General features: G+C 50.9%; 9 protein-coding genes across 9 annotated transcripts; 6 read left to right on the top strand and 3 right to left on the bottom strand.

Annotated features, from left to right (window-relative positions):
- Positions 1-1,230: 1,230 nt before the first annotated feature.
- Positions 1,231-1,717, top strand: M430DRAFT_46076 (hypothetical protein; the record flags this gene model as incomplete). Its single annotated transcript, XM_024867816.1, has 3 exons — positions 1,231-1,356; positions 1,406-1,551; positions 1,619-1,717. The coding sequence occupies exons 1-3, from the start codon at positions 1,275-1,277 to the stop codon at positions 1,715-1,717; spliced, it is 327 nt and encodes a 108-aa protein (XP_024716463.1). The 5' UTR covers positions 1,231-1,274.
- A 771-nt stretch (positions 1,718-2,488) lies between these two features.
- Positions 2,489-4,266, top strand: M430DRAFT_23426 (hypothetical protein; the record flags this gene model as incomplete). Its single annotated transcript, XM_024864899.1, has 4 exons — positions 2,489-2,641; positions 2,898-3,341; positions 3,481-3,744; positions 3,808-4,266. The coding sequence occupies 4 exons, from the start codon at positions 2,489-2,491 to the stop codon at positions 4,264-4,266; spliced, it is 1,320 nt and encodes a 439-aa protein (XP_024716462.1).
- Positions 4,267-4,352: 86 nt separating this feature from the next.
- Positions 4,353-5,112, top strand: M430DRAFT_195301 (hypothetical protein). Its single transcript, XM_024864098.1, has one exon. The coding sequence runs from the start codon at positions 4,439-4,441 to the stop codon at positions 4,928-4,930; it is 492 nt and encodes a 163-aa protein (XP_024716461.1). The 5' UTR covers positions 4,353-4,438; the 3' UTR covers positions 4,931-5,112.
- A 1,396-nt stretch (positions 5,113-6,508) lies between these two features.
- On the bottom strand, positions 6,509-7,891 carry M430DRAFT_23424 (hypothetical protein; the record flags this gene model as incomplete). Its single annotated transcript, XM_024864898.1, has 2 exons — positions 6,509-7,018; positions 7,085-7,891. The coding sequence occupies 2 exons, from the start codon at positions 7,889-7,891 to the stop codon at positions 6,509-6,511; spliced, it is 1,317 nt and encodes a 438-aa protein (XP_024716460.1).
- A 1,014-nt stretch (positions 7,892-8,905) lies between these two features.
- Positions 8,906-9,935, top strand: M430DRAFT_62247 (hypothetical protein; the record flags this gene model as incomplete). The annotated part of the gene is made up of 2 exons (XM_024868974.1): positions 8,906-9,776; positions 9,844-9,935. The coding sequence occupies 2 exons, from the start codon at positions 8,906-8,908 to the stop codon at positions 9,933-9,935; spliced, it is 963 nt and encodes a 320-aa protein (XP_024716459.1).
- A 279-nt stretch (positions 9,936-10,214) lies between these two features.
- On the bottom strand, positions 10,215-10,655 carry M430DRAFT_111140 (hypothetical protein; the record flags this gene model as incomplete). The annotated part of the gene is made up of 1 exon (XM_024861414.1): positions 10,215-10,655. One exon carries the CDS (start codon positions 10,653-10,655, stop codon positions 10,215-10,217), a length of 441 nt encoding a protein of 146 aa, XP_024716458.1.
- A 546-nt stretch (positions 10,656-11,201) lies between these two features.
- On the top strand, positions 11,202-13,667 carry M430DRAFT_62245 (hypothetical protein; the record flags this gene model as incomplete). Its single annotated transcript, XM_024868973.1, has 6 exons — positions 11,202-11,298; positions 11,372-11,459; positions 11,512-11,582; positions 11,636-11,868; positions 11,920-12,814; positions 12,864-13,667. Exons 1-6 carry the CDS (start codon positions 11,251-11,253, stop codon positions 13,665-13,667), a joined length of 2,139 nt encoding a protein of 712 aa, XP_024716457.1. The 5' UTR covers positions 11,202-11,250.
- Positions 13,668-13,944: 277 nt separating this feature from the next.
- Positions 13,945-17,762, bottom strand: M430DRAFT_195270 (hypothetical protein). The gene is made up of 2 exons (XM_024864097.1): positions 15,639-17,762; positions 13,945-15,585 (listed from the first exon to the last, which is right to left on the bottom strand). The coding sequence occupies exons 1-2, from the start codon at positions 17,627-17,629 to the stop codon at positions 14,223-14,225; spliced, it is 3,354 nt and encodes a 1,117-aa protein (XP_024716456.1). The 5' UTR covers positions 17,630-17,762; the 3' UTR covers positions 13,945-14,222.
- A 767-nt stretch (positions 17,763-18,529) lies between these two features.
- Positions 18,530-20,026, top strand: M430DRAFT_23419 (hypothetical protein; the record flags this gene model as incomplete). Its single annotated transcript, XM_024864897.1, has 2 exons — positions 18,530-18,668; positions 18,738-20,026. The coding sequence occupies 2 exons, from the start codon at positions 18,530-18,532 to the stop codon at positions 20,024-20,026; spliced, it is 1,428 nt and encodes a 475-aa protein (XP_024716455.1).
- Positions 20,027-20,121: the final 95 nt, after the last annotated feature.

Genomic DNA, 20,121 nt, shown 5'->3' with positions numbered 1-20,121 from the left:
TACAGTCCATAAATATCGAACCAGTCAACTGGGGTACTACATCATGTCCATTGATGTCCCGAGAATATTCGGATTAAGCTAAATCCCTGCGGTCCCTTGTGTGCGCTTCATCTCCTCAATATCAGGCAACCAGTTGAACAAATACGTCAACCCGGTTGTACAGAGAGCTACTTGCTGCGCAACAAAATGGATTATGGAAGTCAGTAAGACAGTTTGGACGCTCAAGAGCTGATACTGAAAGATTGCTCTTTAATTCTAAAGGGGAATAGACGAGTTGTATCAGCTTCTGTCCATCTAATTACCAAGTTTTGGACACCTGCTTACCTATGCTTACAACTGCGGCGCTTCTGATATTCGTAACGGCGGTGATCCAAGCCGTGATAGGTGGTTCGTTGCCGATTTCTTCTTATGGAAAGCCGTATTGAGAGGCATGGGCTCTCTCAGACATGGATTACATGTCTTGACCCGCGAAGGCTGGTCGATAAATACGAATATCTCTACCCCACTGGACCAACTTTCTCAACTTCAAAGTCTCCTGGACTCATTATCCAGATAATGCTCAGACAAGTTCTGTTGGCTAGAGGATATGGACCTATGGCAAGTGCCAAGCTATCACAGACGACGCAGAAGACGACCAACACGCGGAAGGCATAGAAAAGGCAATCGAGGAACTAGAAGAGGTACTGGACAGGACGAAGTTCCTGGGACATACCTCTGACCCCTGGGACTTGCAAAATGGAGGAGAGGTAAGTTTGTCCGGGGATAGATCATAGCTAGTTGCATCCAGCCGACTAATGATAATATAGGGATAACAGCCCCCTCTGGAGTGCACAAAAGCATGTAAACTTGCTTTTTATGGGAACCAAGACCCCGACCAAACAAGTCGCTAGCAAATATCGAGAGTTTATGTTAGGTTCAATCTCTTGATCCTACAATGCTCATCAATGACGAGGAAGCTCTCGCCAAAAGAAGGTTGCCGCTACTAGCTCGCCGGAGCCGTGCCAACTCACAGGAGAATGTTTCTGCCGGGTCGACTGACCGTCGACATGGGCAGAAAACTTGAAACTTCCGCCCCAGCGACGTATGTTCCGAATCAACTTTGTAGAAATGTCTTATCTGTTTTCTAATTGTTTTTAGAATTAAGTATCGGAGTCTAACTCAAGGTGCCCGAGAGCGTGCCTGCGGCAGATCCTCTAAAGAAAGATAATGGGAGACCTAGCAGCCCCGATTCGAGACATGGACGCAGCTGAGACGCTTACCCCGCTCTGTTGAGGATGATCTGGATTTTGGAACGGTTAAAGTTGATGATGCTGTTCACACATCCTACATTGGTTGTAGACACGAGTATCAAACCCTGTCAGCTTTCCCTACGATGACCACAGAGAAGAGACTAACCTTCTTGCAGGGATGCAGCGCACGCGCGGCAGTACATCGGCACTAGGTACTCCAGGTACTCCAGGTACTCCAGCGACACCCGGCACCCCGCGCACTCCAATCTTGCAGTCTTCTGGTGCCCCAGGTGCCGTCTACCGCGATGATAATGATGACTACGTTTATCATAATGATTCTACATTTTCCGACTTTACATCTTGTTGTACTAGTTGGTGACGCTCGCCAGAAGGGATCATTCATCAATGCTGAGGAAGGGCATGTTCCGGCAGCTTTTGCGAGTGTTGGGACATACTCGGTGCTTCAGTTTTCAAGGAAGCTGGCCTAAATAAGGGGGTCTTCCTTTACGAGAGGCGCCGTATCTGGCACAAGGGCCGCAACAGCCACAGCCACAGCCATCCTGTGGTAACCGTCTGATCAGCGTCAAGAGTAGCTCGAGTGGTAGCATTTTTGAAGCCGTACAATGCCGGTAGGCTTAAATGCCGGTGGATATCGGGATCCTATCGGCACCCGTGGCATGGTGTCCTCGCCCGCGGGGCCAAGTTCTCCAGATTCTGCTTCTCTTCTCTTCTTGTTTATCCGCAGGTCGTCGACTGATCAAGTTCTTCTTTACAACCATTGGAACTGAGTTGATAACGGATCTCAAATGAACTTTTGTCAAGTGCCCAAGGAACAATCTCAAGCTTGCTCAAGCTGTCGGTAGAGTGACTCAACTGCTCTGGTAGATATGCGGGAGGAGTTTTCTCTACGTATGCATTACAAGAGCTTTTAAAAGAAGCTAGGGTCATCGACCACGTCGATGAGTTGAAATCCCTTCAGAGCAGAGATAGCAATGACTCAATGAGAGTGTTGAAGAACGGAGCTTTAGGGACTGATGTGAGGCTGTCAGGAAGGAAATGGTCCGACAACGATGTAGGGATAAGATCTTCGGGTCCTCACCAGCCGCATTCTTTAGCACGTCCCGCTGCGCGCCACAAGTCTTCTTCCGGAACTATATGCCGTTTGGGTACGTCGTGATGTCTTTCTCGAGAGAGGAAATCAAGGGGATGGATAGGGAGGAGGTTGAGAAGTGGCGCCGAGCTCCTCCTGCCACGGCACAATGAACCCCCTTCTGCAGAAGGACATCGCCTTGGCGCGTCCCATGTTTGACCTGCTCCCCGGCATCTACCTCGCTTTACACTTAGGCGTGCTGAAGAAGGTGGAAGCAGACATTTTCGAAACGTGCTTCGTCAGGGGTAAACATCCCTACGAAGTGAAGCAGTAGAGAGGAATGACAGAATGTTACTACGACCATCCTATCTACGTATTACCTCACTACAGACGGGTACGTGTCCTAGTAATTGTTATACTAATCTTTATACTAATCTACTATAAATGATAGGGTCTTACGAGACTACCTAACACTCGAGCGATTTTTTACCTCGGGAGAGAAAGCAATGTGGAGGAATATGGTAGCGTGGTGTGATGAGGATGATGGATGGGTAGATCTGCTAGGGCCAACAGATTAGTGGCCGGAGGATTCGGAAATTGACGATACTGGGTTTGCGTTCTCAAATCAGCCCTCGGGCCACTATGAGGCTTACAGACTCATACACTCTGACGAAGAGCCTATAGATGGGACATACGATCGTGTGTTCCCCTCGAGGACGGATCTGTTTGTTATGGACGATTCTATCGAGACTCGAGAGACCTTAAAGGCGTTTTTGGGCCGTATATATAAAAACCCAACCCATGGGGACCCATTGCGCAGCCTACCAGTGAAAGCCAAAGACGTCGACGCTCCAACTCCATATATCGATTCTGTCAAGCACGCTTACCTATTCGTCGCTGACCTCTTTGAAGACCCCGAAGCGATCATCTCAGTCTTTGAAACTATGCTACAAGGAATAAGATGTTTCATACAGGAGTCAAAGAGATGGCGGACAACGGGCATATCAGAATGCTCTAGGAATGTCTAGTAAGAGACAAGAAACTCTTAACTTCCAGGGTGGGCGACGGCGCCGGCGATTCAGACTACGCCGGCTGCGTAGAGACGCGCAGATCGACTATCGGATACTTGTTCAACTTCTACGGGGGTGCCATATCCTTTAGGTCAAAGCATCTGCAAGTGGTCTGTCATCGACCGAGACAGAGTACTACGCACTGTCCAACGCAGCAAGAGAGGCAGCCTGGTTGAGGCAGTTGTTCTATGAGTTAGGCGTCGACTCAGAAGACGTCAAGACGATTCGGATATATGGTGATAATCAAGGTTCCCTGGCCCTTACGGATAACCTAGTGCCCGCACCGTCCACGACTTCGACTTCCATACCTTCCAGGGCGCCCTGGCCGCTTATCCCCATCTACACTATGGCCCTAGTCAGCACGTGCTTGTTTACATCTGTAGCGATACGACGCCCCTGTTGATCACCTGCGCGGGAGAATGGCGGGTCGCTCTCCAAGACCTATCGCACCGGCAGGACGGGTCGACCCTTGATCTGGAGATCCTCAAATATACCTTCAGAAATGAAGGCGACTGCCGAGAATGTGATAGAAGCAGTATCCAAGAGATTCTTAGGCACCACTACCACCACCATGGACCCCGATTCCGATCCGGAGCCATACGTCTCAGAGGAGGCGCCTAGAAGACAGCACGTCTACAGTGATCTCCCCTCTCGCCCAGCATGGATGAGAGAAGGATCAGGATCAGCGCCATCTTCACAAGAATCTTCCCAAGAGCAAGTGCAACAATTCTCCCAACAATCGACAGATCTCAACCCCGCCAGCTCTTTCAATAGTCAACTTCGCAGTCACGAGAATAGTGACTACGCCTTGACGCCACCTCAGCGAATCCCGCCGCCAGCTGATGTTGACCTACACGATTATGACTTGGGACGCTAGGAACAGGCTTAGCAAGAACAACAAGAACTAGCGCAGCGACAACAATAGCGGGAACAGCAGGAACACCCTCAACTCCTAGGAGCAAGATGGAAGAAGAACAATCGGGGAAGGGAGAGTAGCGAAGATCAAGGCTCGGAAACTCCGTCTGTACAAGGTGCTGCACAGGTTCAACATGGCGTTATGCTTGTCGAAGGGGGGGTGGCTTCCGGAGAACGACGACGAGAACGTTGGCACCACGCCGGACGATGTGGCCCTCACCCCGACGATGCCTGCTGTTACCATCCAGACCGACAACGCAGGATTGGTATTGGCGAATTGGGTTAAGAAGACGATAAAGGAGTCCGACGAGGTCAAAGCCACACTGATGACGAGCGAGGACAAGGTAATCAGAGCATACGGTTGGCACATACACCAACAGACGCAGGACCGGGACCTCGTGGAAGCAATGGGCGTTTTTATTAAACGGTCCCCAAACCGTTTTCGCGTCGCGGACTATGTCGCAGCCAGCTCCGCAGCCAGCTCAGCAGTCCGGAAGCCCTCAGCAGTTCGGCGGCCCTCATCAATTTGGCCCTCAGGCACAGTTTGCTCCTCAGCAGCCATTCGCCTTCTACGGATACCAGTAGGAAGGAGAGACCATGGGATCTGGTTACGCGTTACGGTTTGATGGTTTCACGCGATGATTTAGAGGGGTTGCTAAGTATATGACGGTTTGCTACGATGCTTTGCTTTGGTCATAGGAGCCAATGGACTTACGCGCCAGATGAGGACAACGATGACTTCAGATCGCTATATTCACAACACACGTTGGAGACGGACTTGTCCGAATAGTTTAAGGTTGTGGTCAGGCCTTACCCACGTCTACAGGACATTGTATTTTGTTCAGGACGCTTCATTTCGTTCAGCACTGCACTGCTGCCCACTTCACACACCCCCTTTTTAATCAATTTCGCTTCTAACAACCTTTTTATGCTCGGCCTGACACCGTTACATTTGCTTTACATGCTTTACTGCACTTTCACTCCATCACATCATGTTTGCTCTGTTTTATGGGTTATACCAGCGAGGGCGCTGGTCTTTTCTTGAAAGGGGGGGCAGCTGTTACGGCTACGACACATGATGGATGGAGATACACGCCCATAGGGCAGGTACGCTAGGACACATGTAAATAGACCAGCAGAGATGAGAAATACTACCCATCTTCCACCAAAACCATCAAATGCCACCGAAGTAAGGTCTCATTCTCCGGAGAGAATGCATATCTGGGGGGGGCATGTTAGGGTGCGCTGCGCACGTGACCCACATCCCCGTATTTAGGTAAGGTAGATCCCTCTAGGACTCTTGAACCTTGGCTAAAGCCCCTACATCCTAACGCTCTTATTAGTTGAATTAAAACAGCGGCGCGCAAGGTACGTTAAACTATCAGATAACCACGCAGGGTATGTTAAACTTTCGGCCGTTTAATACTCTACCACCAACAGGGCAGAAGACCCCCGAAGCCGGTACCAGCAGCTCGACCAAACGCCAACGGGCCGGAGGTACTCATGCTATATAGGCACTGTACAATTACCCTAATCCTTCCTTAGTCAATTCAATTTGTTGGTTCCTCACGTTAGATCCACACAATCACTATTACTACGCGTAATATGGTAGCAATACTAGGGCTTGTATTTCTTACCTCTCTTGATGAATATGGTTGCGAGGAGGGGCTGTAATAACCAGCTGAAGCTTTTGGGCCTTTTACATCCTGTGCAACTAGCATTCTCTACTCCTCATTTTCTTGACATTCCTTCATCAATTCGTTAATCTGGACTCTCTGGCTGCCTGTTGTTATATTATGGAGCATTTATTTCTCAGTACAAATAGTAGCTCATGCCAGGTGTCTAACGCAGAAGATATTGTTGAACAACTTAGAATTTAAGGTGTCTGTCCCTAACTAGCAGCCTTTTAATAAGAAGTGTAACCTTATCCTAGGTAGTCGCTATGCGCAGAATGCTATCAAGAACTAAACCCAGAATCGCATCCCACTCCTAAGGCATCGCTAGCAGCAACTATTTTGAGGAGGATTGGCAGAAAAAGGGGGAGATCTACTCTGACAGGCTGTGACAGCTCGGTATAGTATTGTACAAATGTGCATCCTAATACCTCGTGAAAACCTCTTTCATCTTGCATTCCAGTACCCAAGTCTCCCATAGTATTAGCTCAAACCATAAGCAAGTATTTGATGTAGAATCTGGGCTACTCTTTAGTAAGGTGAAGAGGTATTGAAGATGAAATCATCGTCAAACATAGATGCGTTGCCAAAGAGATAATCATCTTGATCCTCGTCGAAACCCTCAGCATCATCTCTAGAATCGACTTCATCTTCTTCAGAGAAGAATTCATCTTCAAAGACGAATTCGTCCTCAGAATCTTCTGCAGAATAGTAGACCTCATCTTCAGAATCGACTTCGTCTTCTCCAGAATAGAATTGTTCTTCAGAGTCGGCTTCATTTTCAGAATCAATTTCATCTTCCGAGTCGACTTCGACTTCGTCCCCAGTATCTGTCCCGCCGTGAGTGTTGATTCCATCCCCAGTGTTGGCTCCAACTGCAGTATTAGCTACGACTTCAGTATTGGCTTCAGCTGCAATATCAGCTATGACTCCTGAGTTGGCTCCAGCTGCAGTATCAGCTACGGCTCCAGTATCGGCTTCAGCTTCAGCGTCGTCGGCTTCGCTCCCATCTTCGGATCCAGCTTCAGTTTTATCTTCGTCCTGCAACAATCCCGAGTATCAGTAATAAACTAACAAGGGCGATGGAGAGAGCTGGGATCCATATACCTCGACTTCAACCACGTTATGCCAATCGAGAATATCCGGGAGATCAGCGGTCCTCACAAATCGATACTTGGGCATCTTCCACTCTCGACCCTTTCCTCCATTGGCCTCGATCATAGCCGCTATAGCTGCCTTCTTGTTCATCAACGAACCCCAGACATTGTTCATCTCCACCGCAAGATCGAAAGGCTGCTTCTCCGTATCCGGCACGTCCGAGATAATAACGACCTCCTTCAACTTCGTGAAGGCTCGGAAGATAAGTATGAAGAGCACGATGTTTGGGATGGCGTTGAACGACAATGCCAGGCTTCGCATGGATTCGAGGTGAGTCCTCGAGATCCCAAAATTGGGACTTCGTTCACAGAAAAGCCGAGCTGCTGAGTCCCACTGGAAGTGAAGCACGTCTTTGCTAAAATTGAAGAACATGCGGCTATTAGTCTGGGCTGCAAATGCTGGGCTCAAGACTTTCTTTGCCATAGCTCTCGAATCCCGACAGGCAGACATCACGGCGGGAGGACGATCAGCTGGTCTCAGGGACAACAACTGTCGAAATTCGCCACTAGCTAGAAATCTTGCACGCCCCTCCCAATCAGAATATCTTCTGAGAAGAGGCACCATTTTATCAACGTCAAAATGAAGATTAATGGGAACAATGCGTCCGTCTGCGATTGCTTCCTTCCAGATCATGAGCTGCAGTTCCTTTGGGAGCTTGGAAAAGCATTGAAACTGTTTCGTCTGGCTCAAGAAGTATGGACACGGGTTTGTAAAGAAATCAATCCAAGGCGGATCAAATTTCTTGGGTCGGTGCATGTTGGATATGTGTTTGGGATGCTGCTTGGTGAATCTTAGCGCCGAGAAAGTCCTAGAAGTTATTAGGATAGAGCATGTGTTTAGATATTATGACTTACTGCGTAGTCTGTGTTGGGCCGAAAAAGAGGAACTTGCTTCTGATGGAGGAAATCTGGGATAAGCAAGCCAAGGGTGATGTAGTTCTGATCGAAGACGATGCTTGAAATAAGAGATGGCGTGTAAGGGCTACACGGGTTGGAAAAAAGACGTGCAGGATCCACGACGCGATGTAAACAGCAACGCAGGGGGTTAACAACAAAGTCTCGTCTCTGGCGTAAGAGCTGATGTTCTTCTGATCCAACCTCTCTTTTACCTGCCAGAGATACAAATGAGGCCAAGATAATCTTAAAAATGAAAACAAACCACAACAGTAGTAGAGGAGTCGAGAGAATATTCTACACTACTTACTATAACTATAAGATAGCCATCTATTGTACACAAGCATCTTAGGATATCCTCCTATCGTCCTCTGTGTCTAATCCTACCTAGTAATTCATTCCTTGATGATGTATACCTATAGAAGATAGACGCCTCTTTGATAGCAAGTGTTCATTGCACTTATTGCTATATTGACTTGGACCCTCAAATGGGTTCAATAAGAGCTGTCCAAGGCCACTTAACAACTGAGGTATTCTCAACTACTCAAACAGAGTCCAGTGACATATGTCTTCTGTTGTCTAGGCGATAATATGTTTGTTGAGTCAACTGTTCCAGCAGGTGACTAACCGTGACTGTCGACTGTTGACTTCGCGAAAATTGAAATCAGCCTCAACTCCGCGAGACTTTGGATCGATCTCAACTTCACAACACTTGAGATCGGTCGAGACTATTTCGATCGACCTTATCTTCGTCTCCCTTTCGACTAGACCCAATCTCGCGACTCTTTTGATCTGAACGTTCCTTTGACAACACTAGTCGGGACGAAACTCCACGAAAACAACACCTCCTAACCAAGAACGCGTGTTGCTGTCGACTATGGCATCTACTGGCCTCTTCAGCTTGGCGAGGCGTCGGAATCGGAATGCCTCTGCAAATAGATTGCCGACATTCCCCCAATTCTCACAATTGCCCATCGAGATTCGCGATCTGATCTGGAACTTGGCACTTCCAGGGCCTCGAGTTATCAACGTCAACTACCAAGCATACTGCGTCACGGACGACGATGGCTCTGTCCGTCGGCGGGATGGCCATATTGCAGCACCGTCTGATGCCGATGTACCAATGCTTCGTACCTGCAAGGAATCTCGAGCTATTGCTCTAAGGGTTCTGGAGCTCTCCTTCGTCAATCACCTACCTCGACCTATTTACTTCAACCACGCTTGTGATGTTCTTCTTTTCAACGGCCCCGAAGCTTTGAAATCGTTCTTCAACTTTGACCATACTGCTTTCCCTTTACCGTCCAATTCTCTTCAAGTCATAGGATTTGTGCCAATGGTGTGGTCGGACATAATTTATGACAATTTTTATGGCCTTACCCGATCAAGCGCTCACGCAATCATGGCGCAGCTTCTTGGGCAGTTCCCTTACGACGCCATGTTCAGAGCTCCTAACTTGACAAAGATCTTCGTTCTTGCACCAAAGGGTACAATTCATGAGACTTGGGGTTCGTACCCAGGGGATATCCGAGGCCAAGGACTACCACATGGCGAAGGATTCATGCTACGCTACCACCACGGATGGGACCAGGAGAAGGAACACCCTCGTTCGATTATCGGCTCGTTTGTGGAATCAGTGGATAAGATTTTGATAGAATCAGTGAAAGAGGTTTCCGATACGCCCAACGACGACGACAAAATGGCCGTCGAAGAACAAGCTGAAGACGAACAGGCCGAAGACGAAAACGAAGGTAAGAACAAACCCGATACTGATCGAGATGGAGCATAGATTGGGATGGAGGCTATGATGGGGTAAAGGAAGGGTGGGACGGACGACAGACTGGTGTAGACAGGTTGTGGTGGAGGACACTGGGCCAGTAGTTACTCGTTGGCACTTGCGAGAGAATTGAATGGATGACACCACCACCACCTACATACCTGATATCCGCCACGTGAATATTCCAGTCCATCGAAACAGCTTCAGGTGTGCTACAAGCGGTAAGCAAGATACAGAAAATCAAAGGCATCTTGACAATCATGCCAATTCCCCAACAACTTGGGGATCCATTTCCAATCAATGGAACTTCAATGGCTGCAAAGATCCGAAGATTTTCGGCTGCTTCATGTCGTCTTCTGTCCTACCATAGGTTGTTACACTCCCCCCGTTCCTAATTTCCCTTCTCCAGCACTCAGAAGTCCGTAACCCGTCCATTATAACTCCAATCCCCATTCCCGCCCCATCTGAGTGGCTCATTCTTTGGACCTCCAACCTCCCCTGTCTTCGGATTTCTATCTCCCTCAAACTCTGGCTTCGCACCCGTCCTAATATCAGGATGGAGTTCGCTCCCTTCCCCCGTAGCTTGCACCCTCGCCGCACTGGCTACCTCGAGCTCAATATCGATGTGATCTGCTGGCTGTGACGTTTCGGTACATGCAGGCGATTCATAGTTCTGTGACTTGGGCGTGCTAAATGCACCTGTTGACGCACGTTGAAGGCGCTCGAATTCTTCTTGTTCCTTGGGAGGGAGACGGGGTGGAGCTGGACCCGTCGCAAAGGCGCCTTTCCGGGTGGTCGAACTCAAGAAACGACGGGATGGGAAAAGAATTCTGGATGGTAGAAACCGTGACATTGTGATGTAATTTTCCTCTGTGGAATTTCCCCAATAGATTCGCAATAATCCGGTGTAGAAACTGGTTTGGATGGAGTTGTCAAACAGGGCTGTGGCAAGAGCAAGCAACGAGTGAGGTTAAAGACGCTCCGATATATAATATTCTGCCGGGCGGTCAGGAAGGAAGAAGCGGCCGATCACGCGATAAGTCTTCTCGTGACTTGCCTTGCACGTGACTAAACCACCTTCCACCTCAGTTTGTATGGGATGGCCCGTGCGCCTGCGAGGCTGCGATTCCACAGCCGCGCACCCATTTCTTCTCTTCTTCCTTCTCGTCAAATCTTCAATACAGACATGCCTCGTTTTATTGGGGTACTTATAGCATAAACGTACTGGTAAAATGTAAACCCATAGAAGCAAAAACTTCTAACAACACTTGATCGCATGTATCCGCAGTTGATTACATAATACGGCTAGGCCCAATCGGTAGGAGGGGTTGAATCTTTGAAAACCACCTTGAGTCAGTCACTCGAAATCTTTTCCTCTTTTCCCCAGACAACTCTCCACGAACAATCTGCAATTGAACATATAAATCCGCTTTGCAAGATTTTACAATATGGAGGGGCTTAAGCAGACCTTTGCGAAATGCAAAAGCGAGAACAGGGTGAGTGTTCCGGGACTGAACGGCCACCATACACCGCACTTTGTGACCCATGGCTGACTGACGCTTTTGATAGCCCGCGCTGGTGACCTATGTCACGGCAGGTTTCCCAACGCCTGGAGAGACGGTCGATATTTTACTGGGCATGGAAGCAGGCGGCGCAGGTAGAGAACCCGGTATCAATTCGGAAACTCCTCTGACAAGATGTGTGTGCAGATGTTATTGAGTTGGGCCTCCCTTTCACGGACCCCATTGCAGACGGCCCAACGATCCAGACAGCAAATACTGTTCGTCTATACCCTCTCATTTTCTGATAAGCAAGTCTCTGACAATTGCAAAGCAAGCTCTCAAGAATGGAGTCACAATCACCTCGTCGCTCGAGATGGTGCGGACAGCAAGAAAGAGGGGTCTCAAGGCACCGGTGCTCTTCATGGGATACTACAACCCCATGCTGAGCTATGGAGAGGAGAGGCTATTGAAGGATTGCCGAGAAGCAGGCGTCAATGGTTTCATCGTTGTTGATTTGCCACCCGAGGAGGCCGTGACCTTCAGAGATTGGTGCGCAAAGGAAGGGTGCGTTCTACTCAAATAACCCCTGAAGATATGCTGACCCGATGCTTGCAGACTATCATACGTTCCCCTCATTGCTCCATCCACATCCGAAAGTCGAATGAAGCTCCTTTGCAAGCTCGCTGATTCTTTCGTATACGTGGTCTCACGAATGGGCGTTACAGGTGTCACCGGATCCATGAACGCTGCTTTACCCGAGCTCTTAGCAAAAGTAAAAAGGTACTCAGGAAATGTCCCAGCTGCCGTCGGATTTGGCGTCAGCAGACGCGATCAATTCCTCAGTGTCGCACAGATTGCCGATGGTGTTGTCATTGGAAGCCAGATCATCACAACCTTGGCCGAGGCCCCTGCTGGACAAGGTGCGAAGGCTGTGGAGGAGTACTGCGCTCAAATCTGCGGACGGAGGAATGTTCCCAATGGTGGTTTGACCGAGGTCGCAAAAGATGGAAAGACGGTACACGTCGATGGTATTGTCCGTGAGGACGGAAAAGGACCCGGGTTGGTAGATCAGATTGAGGCTCTGAATTCCAAGAGCCCCGTAGATCCATCAATTCTGCCAGCACGCTTCGGTGAATTTGGCGGCCAATATGTCCCCGAGTCACTGATGGACTGCTTGTCTGAGCTCGAAGAAGGCTTCAACAAGATCAAGGATGACCCTGCATTCTGGGAAGAATACCGATCATATTATCCTTGGATGGGACGCCCAGGACAATTACATCTGGCTGAAAGACTGACGGAGCACGCTGGCGGTGCAAATATCTGGTTGAAGAGAGAGGATCTGAATCATACTGGAAGTCACAAGATCAACAACGCCTTGGGACAAATCTTACTTGCTCGCAGATTAGGGAAGACCGAAATCATTGCCGAAACTGGAGCTGGTCAGCATGGTGTAGCTACTGCTACGGTCTGCGCAAAGTTTGGCATGAAATGCACCATCTATATGGGAGCAGTACGTATATACACTCTTCTAGTGACCATAAACACTGACAACCATACAGGAAGATGTCAGACGACAAGCTCTCAACGTCTTCCGAATCAAGCTTCTCGGAGCGCAGGTCGTCGCTGTCGAGGCTGGCACTCGAACTCTCCGTGATGCTGTGAACGAAGCTTTGCGCGCCTGGGTTGTCAAGCTCGACACAACACACTACATCATCGGCTCCGCCATTGGACCACACCCCTTCCCCACCATCGTCCGGACCTTCCAATCCGTCATCGGCAACGAAACCAAAGCCCAGATGCTCGAGAAGCGCGGCAAGCTCCCCGACGCCGTGGTCGCCTGTGTCGGCGGCGGCAGTAACGCCACCGGCATGTTCTACCCCTTCTCCAAAGACCCCAGCGTCAAGCTCCTCGGCGTCGAAGCAGGCGGCGACGGGCTCGACACGCTGCGTCACTCCGCCACGCTCACCGGCGGCTCCAAGGGCGTGCTGCACGGCGTCCGCACCTACGTGCTCCAGAACGAGCACGGCCAGATCTCCGACACGCACTCGGTCTCCGCCGGGCTCGACTACCCGGGCGTCGGGCCCGAGCTCGCGAACTGGAAGGACAACGAGCGCGCCAAGTTCATCGCGGCCACGGACGCGCAGGCCTTCGCGGGCTTCCGGCTGATCAGCCAGCTGGAGGGCATCATCCCGGCGCTAGAGTCGGCGCACGCTATCTACGGCGCGCTGGAGCTGGCCAAGACGATGGAGAAGGGCAAGGATATCGTGATCTGTCTCAGTGGGCGCGGTGACAAGGATGTGCAGAGCGTGGCGGATGAGCTGCCGAAGCTGGGGCCGCAGATTGGGTGGGATCTGAGATTCTAGATGGATGCATAGATGCATAGATGCAGAGACGAGAGCGATGGGAAATGATCGATCGGGTAAGGGAATGAATGATGGGATGGATGGGAAAAGGATGAATGAATATGCTGTAGATAGATCAATCAATGAACGGGATAGGGGCATAAAACGTTTTAAAGGGGGTCGAAAAACAGGAATTATACATCCATCCCATCCATCACACCTCATCTCTTCTTCTTCTTCTTCTTGAACTATACATTTTCCGATTCCGTATAAAAACAAGTTTTCCTTTTCAATGAATCAATTCATCCCTTAACGACTTTCCTTCCTTTCCTACAGTGCCTAGGTAGGCACCTAGGCATAGTACCTAGGTAGCTAATGATAATGATAATCATAGAACGATACTAATAGTATAAAAACCCTGCGCGAGCTTTTAACACCCGGACTCCACCCATCATCATTCCTGCTACTGCGGATGCTAAGGTAAGGTACCTAGGTAGGCGCAATGAGAGATCCCCTGATGAAACACCGTTCTGCTCAAATTCAAAGCGAATAATTAATGCCCTTCGCCCCCCTGTTTTATTTATCGACACTCTCTCCGTCCCCAGCAGTATGCGCATTAGCATTCTCGATCATGCGCTTCGTGACATGCTCGATAGCGGCTTGCTCTTCTTCTGTTATCTTCTTGACCTCCTTATTGCTACTATCTGCTTCAACGGCGGCGGCGGGTGCTTCTTCGTCGGTCGCTGCTTCGCCGGGGACTGGCTCGCCATTATTGGTCGCTTCTCCATTTGTTGCCTCTGGGCTGGTCGCCTCCGTTTGCGCATCTGCTTTCTGGTCTCCTTGCTGCTGCTTGTCGGCGTCCGCACTTGCATCATCCGCTTTGGGAGAGGTAGGCTTCCACCAGCTGCCCATGCCAATCCCTTTGATATCGCCCGGTAAGCTTCCCGCGTTACCTCTCTCAAAAGATTCCATGATTGTGATATCTTTGTCCTTCCACCTCTCGGACGTCTCCAGGCTGTTGAAGAACTCCACGTCCTCCCTCTCGGCCTCCATTTCACTCTCGAGTAATGCCCTTCGTTTCATTCCTCTCAATCCCTCCTTCCCATCCACGCCCTCCACCCACCTCACACTCATAATCATAAAGCTGAGCCCGTCATGGACACCTTTATATCCCTCGTGATCACCGCCCCATTCGCGGCTCCTAATTCCGAAGCGTGTGGTGCTGCCGTATTTCTCCAAGAGCGGAAGAATGAGAACTGTTATATGGCAATCGCGATTCGGCGGGACGGGCATAGGACCGCTTCGAGGGGGCTCGGTGAGGAAATCCTTCGGAGAACTAGGGGGTGTGTCTTCGAGTTCAAGACCGAGGAGGGAAATATCCACATCTTCATCCCATTCACCCCTGAACCACCCCTGGTGTATGCAAGCTGCGATCACGTCTGAATCATCGGTATACACATCGGTCCCCCAAACCGCTTTTCGGCTCGTGATTTCCGCCCTGCTTGAAGAGGTGAGATAAACGCGTGGGACTTTGATAGTAAAGGTGCAATTTTCCGAGCCTTCAAAACGAGGAAGCGGTCGAGGCGTGCTGGCAAATCCTCTTCCTGAATTCCGTCGTGGGATTATTGATCCGGTGGGCTTCAGTTCCGCTTGATAGTAATCGTATCCGAGATGTTTTCGAGGAAGATGAGCAACAGCATCAAGGACGGCTTTTGAACGGACAGTGGTCTTTGGAAGTGGAATAATAGCGGGTTTAGGCGCAGGTGGTACGTGGTGGTGGTGGTGACGAGGAACGTGGTGATGATGTAGGATTGGAGCGGCCTTGAGGTCCGGTGGCGAGGAAACGGTACCACCTTTTACTGGTTTGAACGGTGTAGGATTGGGTTGTGATGGCGGCGATATGTTGTCTAGAGTATCGGGGCGGTGATGGTGATGGTGACTGAGTCAGGGCTAGGTTAGAGGTTTGAATGTAGAACAAGGTAGGGTACTTACTGATGATGGTTGTGGTGGTGGTGGTGATGTGTCTTTGGTCGTTTCCCTCTTCCGCTAGGTGTATGTCTTCCAGTGCTACTATCATCATCACCTTTGCTATCTTCTTCCTTCAGCTTCCGTCTCCTGGTACCAGACGCAGTACGAGCAGTCTTAAAACCGCCATTCTCAACCGGGGAATCGTGACCTTGGAGACCATCCACATCTTCACGTCTCAATTGCCCTGCACCAGGTAATCCTTGATGAGATGTGACTGGACTTGGCACTCCTATGCCCCCAACGCCGCTACCGATACCTGAAAACATGCGGCCAAATTCACTCTTGATCCCTGGCTCACCCCCGGCTACACCAATCTGAGCCTGGGCCCCTTGAACCGCTTGAGGAAGAGGGGACACACGACCTTTTCGATTGATCTCTTGTACACCAAGAAGGCTTCTTTGCTGTGGAGCTTGTTGTTGGATCTGTTGAGACTCGTCAAATTGTCTCCGCGTGGGCGATTCTTGGGGTTGATACGGTGCGCTCTGCGATGGCTGCCCGTAAACCGGTTGTTGTCGTTGTTGCTCTTGAGCAAGTCTCTGGCGCTCTTGGTTGTTAACATCATACTGTGATGCGGGAATCGAGCTATGCTGAGCTTGCATTGGCTGCGCGTGTGAAGCAGGGGGATATCTATGTTCATTTGACGCATACGCTGTATAGCCGCCATATGGCGGCACAGCAGATCTTCCAAATTCATGGTTATTAACAGGCTCGCGTTGGTGTGGTTGCTGTTCAGGAATTGGCTCGTACGGCGGTGCTCGTGGAGTCTCGTAGCCTGACCTCATCCACGCAGGCGGCTCTCGCTGTTCAGGGGGCCGATTGTAGGTCTGGGCATTTCTCTGTGCTACCTGGTGTGCAAACTCCTGCTGTTGCTGTAAATTACTCGCATGCTCATTATGGGCTCTCTCCCGCTGCTCTCGTTCCCTCTGTATGGCGACATCCCTTTCTTGCCTGGCTCTCTCGGCATACGCATACGCAGAATTATTCATTTCCTCGTACTCGTTTCTTTGATATGTTGGCTCCCTTGCCGGATCTACCCGATTAGGATTCTCCCTCCTCCCAAACACGCCATCGGTATGTATCGGAGTGCGCGAGTCGGCTGGTCGCGAAGGGTTGAATGTAGTCGGTTGACTTTCGGGCCGAGCGGGGATGGCGTTAGGATTTTGCACTCGGACAGGTTCTCGCCGTTCTTCCGCTGGCGGTAGCTGACGGGGAGCATATGTGGGAGTTGCACCGTACCGGCGCCCATCTGGGGTTGAATAATGCGTAGGCCCTGCAGGAGAGCCCGCTGTACTCGCTCCATGATCGCGCTGTTCATAAGATCTTTGATGCTCTGGTGTCTGAGGCCGGCGGAAAGGGGCATAATCGGGACCCATTGTATTTGCCCGTGGTGATGCATTTGGTTGGCCTGGAAAGACCGAGTTTGGAGCAGCTGGTGCGGGAACGGGGGACCCATATTGTGAGGATGTTTGATCTCTTGCCGCCGGTGTTGGTCCACCAAGGATCGAAGATATTGACATACCATTCGAATTAGTAGAAGGACGACCTAACGAATTCAGCGCCGGCAGCTCGCGACCAGACGCAAAGCCGGTAGGCGGCCCGACGGACATGGTTGGTGCTCGGGGTGGAGGAGGACCATAGCTATGCTGTGGCGTTTGCTGCTGGGGAGATGAAGGAGGAGGCATGCCTCGATTCACAGGCGTGCCGTGGCCAACTGACGAAGAACTCTGGTGTCTCGAGTGCGCTGATCCCGACTCTGGGCCATAGTTCCGCTGCGGGTTATAGTATGGGGGATCGGAGGGTCTGCGCTGATGATCAGAGTACGCAGCAGCAGCCGCTGGAGCATGGGATGTAGGCGGATACTGCGGCGGTTGATTTGTCGATGGAGGAAAAGGCGAGCGACCGTATGGAGATGCAGTATTCCGAGAGAAAGGGAGCTGCGGCTGTCTGGGATCCATGATGGGCTCGTAGGTGCCAGCGGTGAACTCGGCCGGGCGAATGGGTTTTGGATTGTTTCCGTCTTCGACAGGCTCCTCCTAGGCCGAAGGTTTCGCTTTGTATATGTCTATCTCCCCTCCGTCACGCTTCTCTGCCACTCATAACCTTGCAGAGAGAGATGTTCCGTGTATCCACGATGGTTCTGGTTGTTGATGCTGACGTCGACGACAGTAGCGGTCTTCGCAGAGCAGGGGCTGGGCATTGACAGGGTCGTATAGGTGTTTGGTCAGCAGGCTGGCCGCGCGCAGATCGACCGAGGAGAGGACGATGCAGAGGGCGGGCCGTGGTGAGGCAGATGTAGTCTCGAGGTGTGAGCAGAAGGATAGACGGGGATAGAGAGGATAGAGAGGATCTGGAGTGTTGAACACAGAAGAGTAGGTGAAGAGAGAGGAGAGAACAGGGAAAGCTGACGCTCGCGCTTCACAGTTTCGCATCAACGCGCCGCATGGATGTTTTTGCCGTTCCGCAGCCGCGCGAACACCGGGGTTTGTTAGCGCCAGAAGCGACCGAAGCGACCATGCTAGTGCCATGTCACTTGGGGTTAGCGCCGCAGGGGCAAATCTTGGGCCAATGATCCGGGATGCGGGTTATTATTATTCCGTCGATCGAGTAACCTGGCTATTCAGGCCACCATCGCGCGCATTCGCACATCCTCCGACGACAACAGAGCGACAGCGAGGTCAAACCATACATTGATCTCTCCATACCTCTCTATTCGACCATTTCTTGCTCTGGTCCCGTGTGCTCATACGCGGCATACACTGCGCCCTTCTCATAACCCCCCTCTCGAGCCGCATCTGCCCGCTATCCGGTCTGCGATATGCTCGTGTGACTGCGCGACCCTCTTCAGCCGCATTACCATGAGTAGATCTCCTTCGTCCTCGGCACTCCTCCCACTTCCTGGCTCTCCAGGTTCATCGTGGCCCATGTATCGTGCAAGATTGAAAGCCCTTTTCCATGGCGCAGATGCTACCGTCGTGGTCTCCTTCTGGCTATTCGGTACTTCCTCTCCATTTGCCTGATCTCCCGCATCACTCCCCTCTGCCAACTACTTACTGACTGGCCCAGGCCTCATCAACAATGTCCTCTATGTGATTATCCTCTCCGCCGCTCAAGATCTCGTTGGCTCCAGCGTTCCAAAATCCGTCGTCCTCCTAGCTGATGTCCTGCCCTCTTTCTTCACAAAACTCATCGCCCCCTACTTCATCCACCACATCTCCTATTCGATCCGGATCCTGATCTTCTGCGCCTTGTCCTCTGCAGGCATGTTGCTTATTGCCTTCACACCCGATACCCAAACAGGAGGATCTATCTCCATCAAGATGTTTGGTGTTGTCATGGCATCTCTCAGCAGTGGAGGGGGGGAACTCTCTTTTCTAGGCCTCACGCACTACTACGGCCCCTTCAGCCTGGCCGCATGGGGTAGCGGGACAGGAGGCGCGGGACTGGTTGGCGCAGGGCTCTACGTTCTTCTAACATCCACCATTGGGCTATCCGTCAGGACTTCTCTGATCTCATCAGCCTTCCTCCCGGCTATAATGCTCCTCTCCTTCTTTGTCGTCTTGCCCCGCGGGCCCCTACGACTCTCACACTCCTCAAAGCTCTATGATGAGGTCCCCACCGACGATGCAGACAACGAGGATATTCTCAGCCCGGAAATTAACAACACAACCGTGGCCTCGTCCCTACTCGTTCCCGGCCCCTCAGACGCTACACAGGCATACCAGAGCACATTTCGTCGACCCAGCTCTTCATCTGCCTCTTTCGCCTCCTTTTCCTCACCCACCCTAGCCCAAAACCTGCGGCGCGCCCGGGCTCTCTTCGTCCCCTATATGCTCCCCCTTCTCCTCGTGTACATCGCCGAATACACCATCAACCAGAGCATCGCGCCCACGCTCCTCTACCCCCTTCCCAGCTCTCCCAACGCGCCTAATCACACGCCCTTCACCAGCTACCGCCAGTTCTACCCCTTCTACATGCTCCTCTATCAACTCGGCGTTTTCGTCTCCCGCTCTTCCATCCCCCTCGTCCGTCTGCACTCCCTGTACCCTCCTTCCCTCCTCCAAGTCGGCAACTTCATCCTCCTCCTTGCCCAATCCCTGTCCCCTTTCATTCCCATCTACCTCCTCTTCATCATCATCTTCTGGGAGGGCTTGCTCGGTGGTGCCGTGTACGTGAATACCTTCGCGGAGATCATGGACAATGTCCCCGAGGCCGACAGGGAGTTTAGTCTTGGTGCGACAAGCGTTAGCGATTCGGGAGGTATCTGTATAGCCGGATTGATCGGTTTGGTATTAGAGGAAGCCCTTTGTAATTTCCAGGTCAGGAACGGACGGCCGTTCTGTAGACAAGTCTAAGATATATAAAATTGGTGGGAGGTGTTGTCTTTGCAAGATACCTATTTCATTTTCAATTTATATGCAATATTTCGATTGTCATACCATATTTTTAC

The sequence above is a fragment of the Amorphotheca resinae genome, assembly GCF_003019875.1.
Source record: "Amorphotheca resinae ATCC 22711 unplaced genomic scaffold M430scaffold_15, whole genome shotgun sequence".
NCBI lineage: Eukaryota > Fungi > Ascomycota > Leotiomycetes > Helotiales > Amorphothecaceae > Amorphotheca > Amorphotheca resinae.
The sequence above is the reverse complement of the archived record's forward strand: the minus strand, read 5'-3'. Positions and strand labels throughout refer to the sequence as shown.

Coding starts and splice junctions, on each gene's coding strand:
- M430DRAFT_195270 (XM_024864097.1), bottom strand. CDS start 17,629: ATGGATCCCAGACAGCCGCAGCTCCCTTTCTCTCGGAATACTGCATCT. Junction 15,586..15,638: donor CACCACCACAACCATCATCA/GTAAGTACCCTA, acceptor GCCCTGACTCAG/TCACCATCACCATCACCGCC.
- M430DRAFT_195301 (XM_024864098.1), top strand. CDS start 4,439: ATGGCGTTATGCTTGTCGAAGGGGGGGTGGCTTCCGGAGAACGACGAC.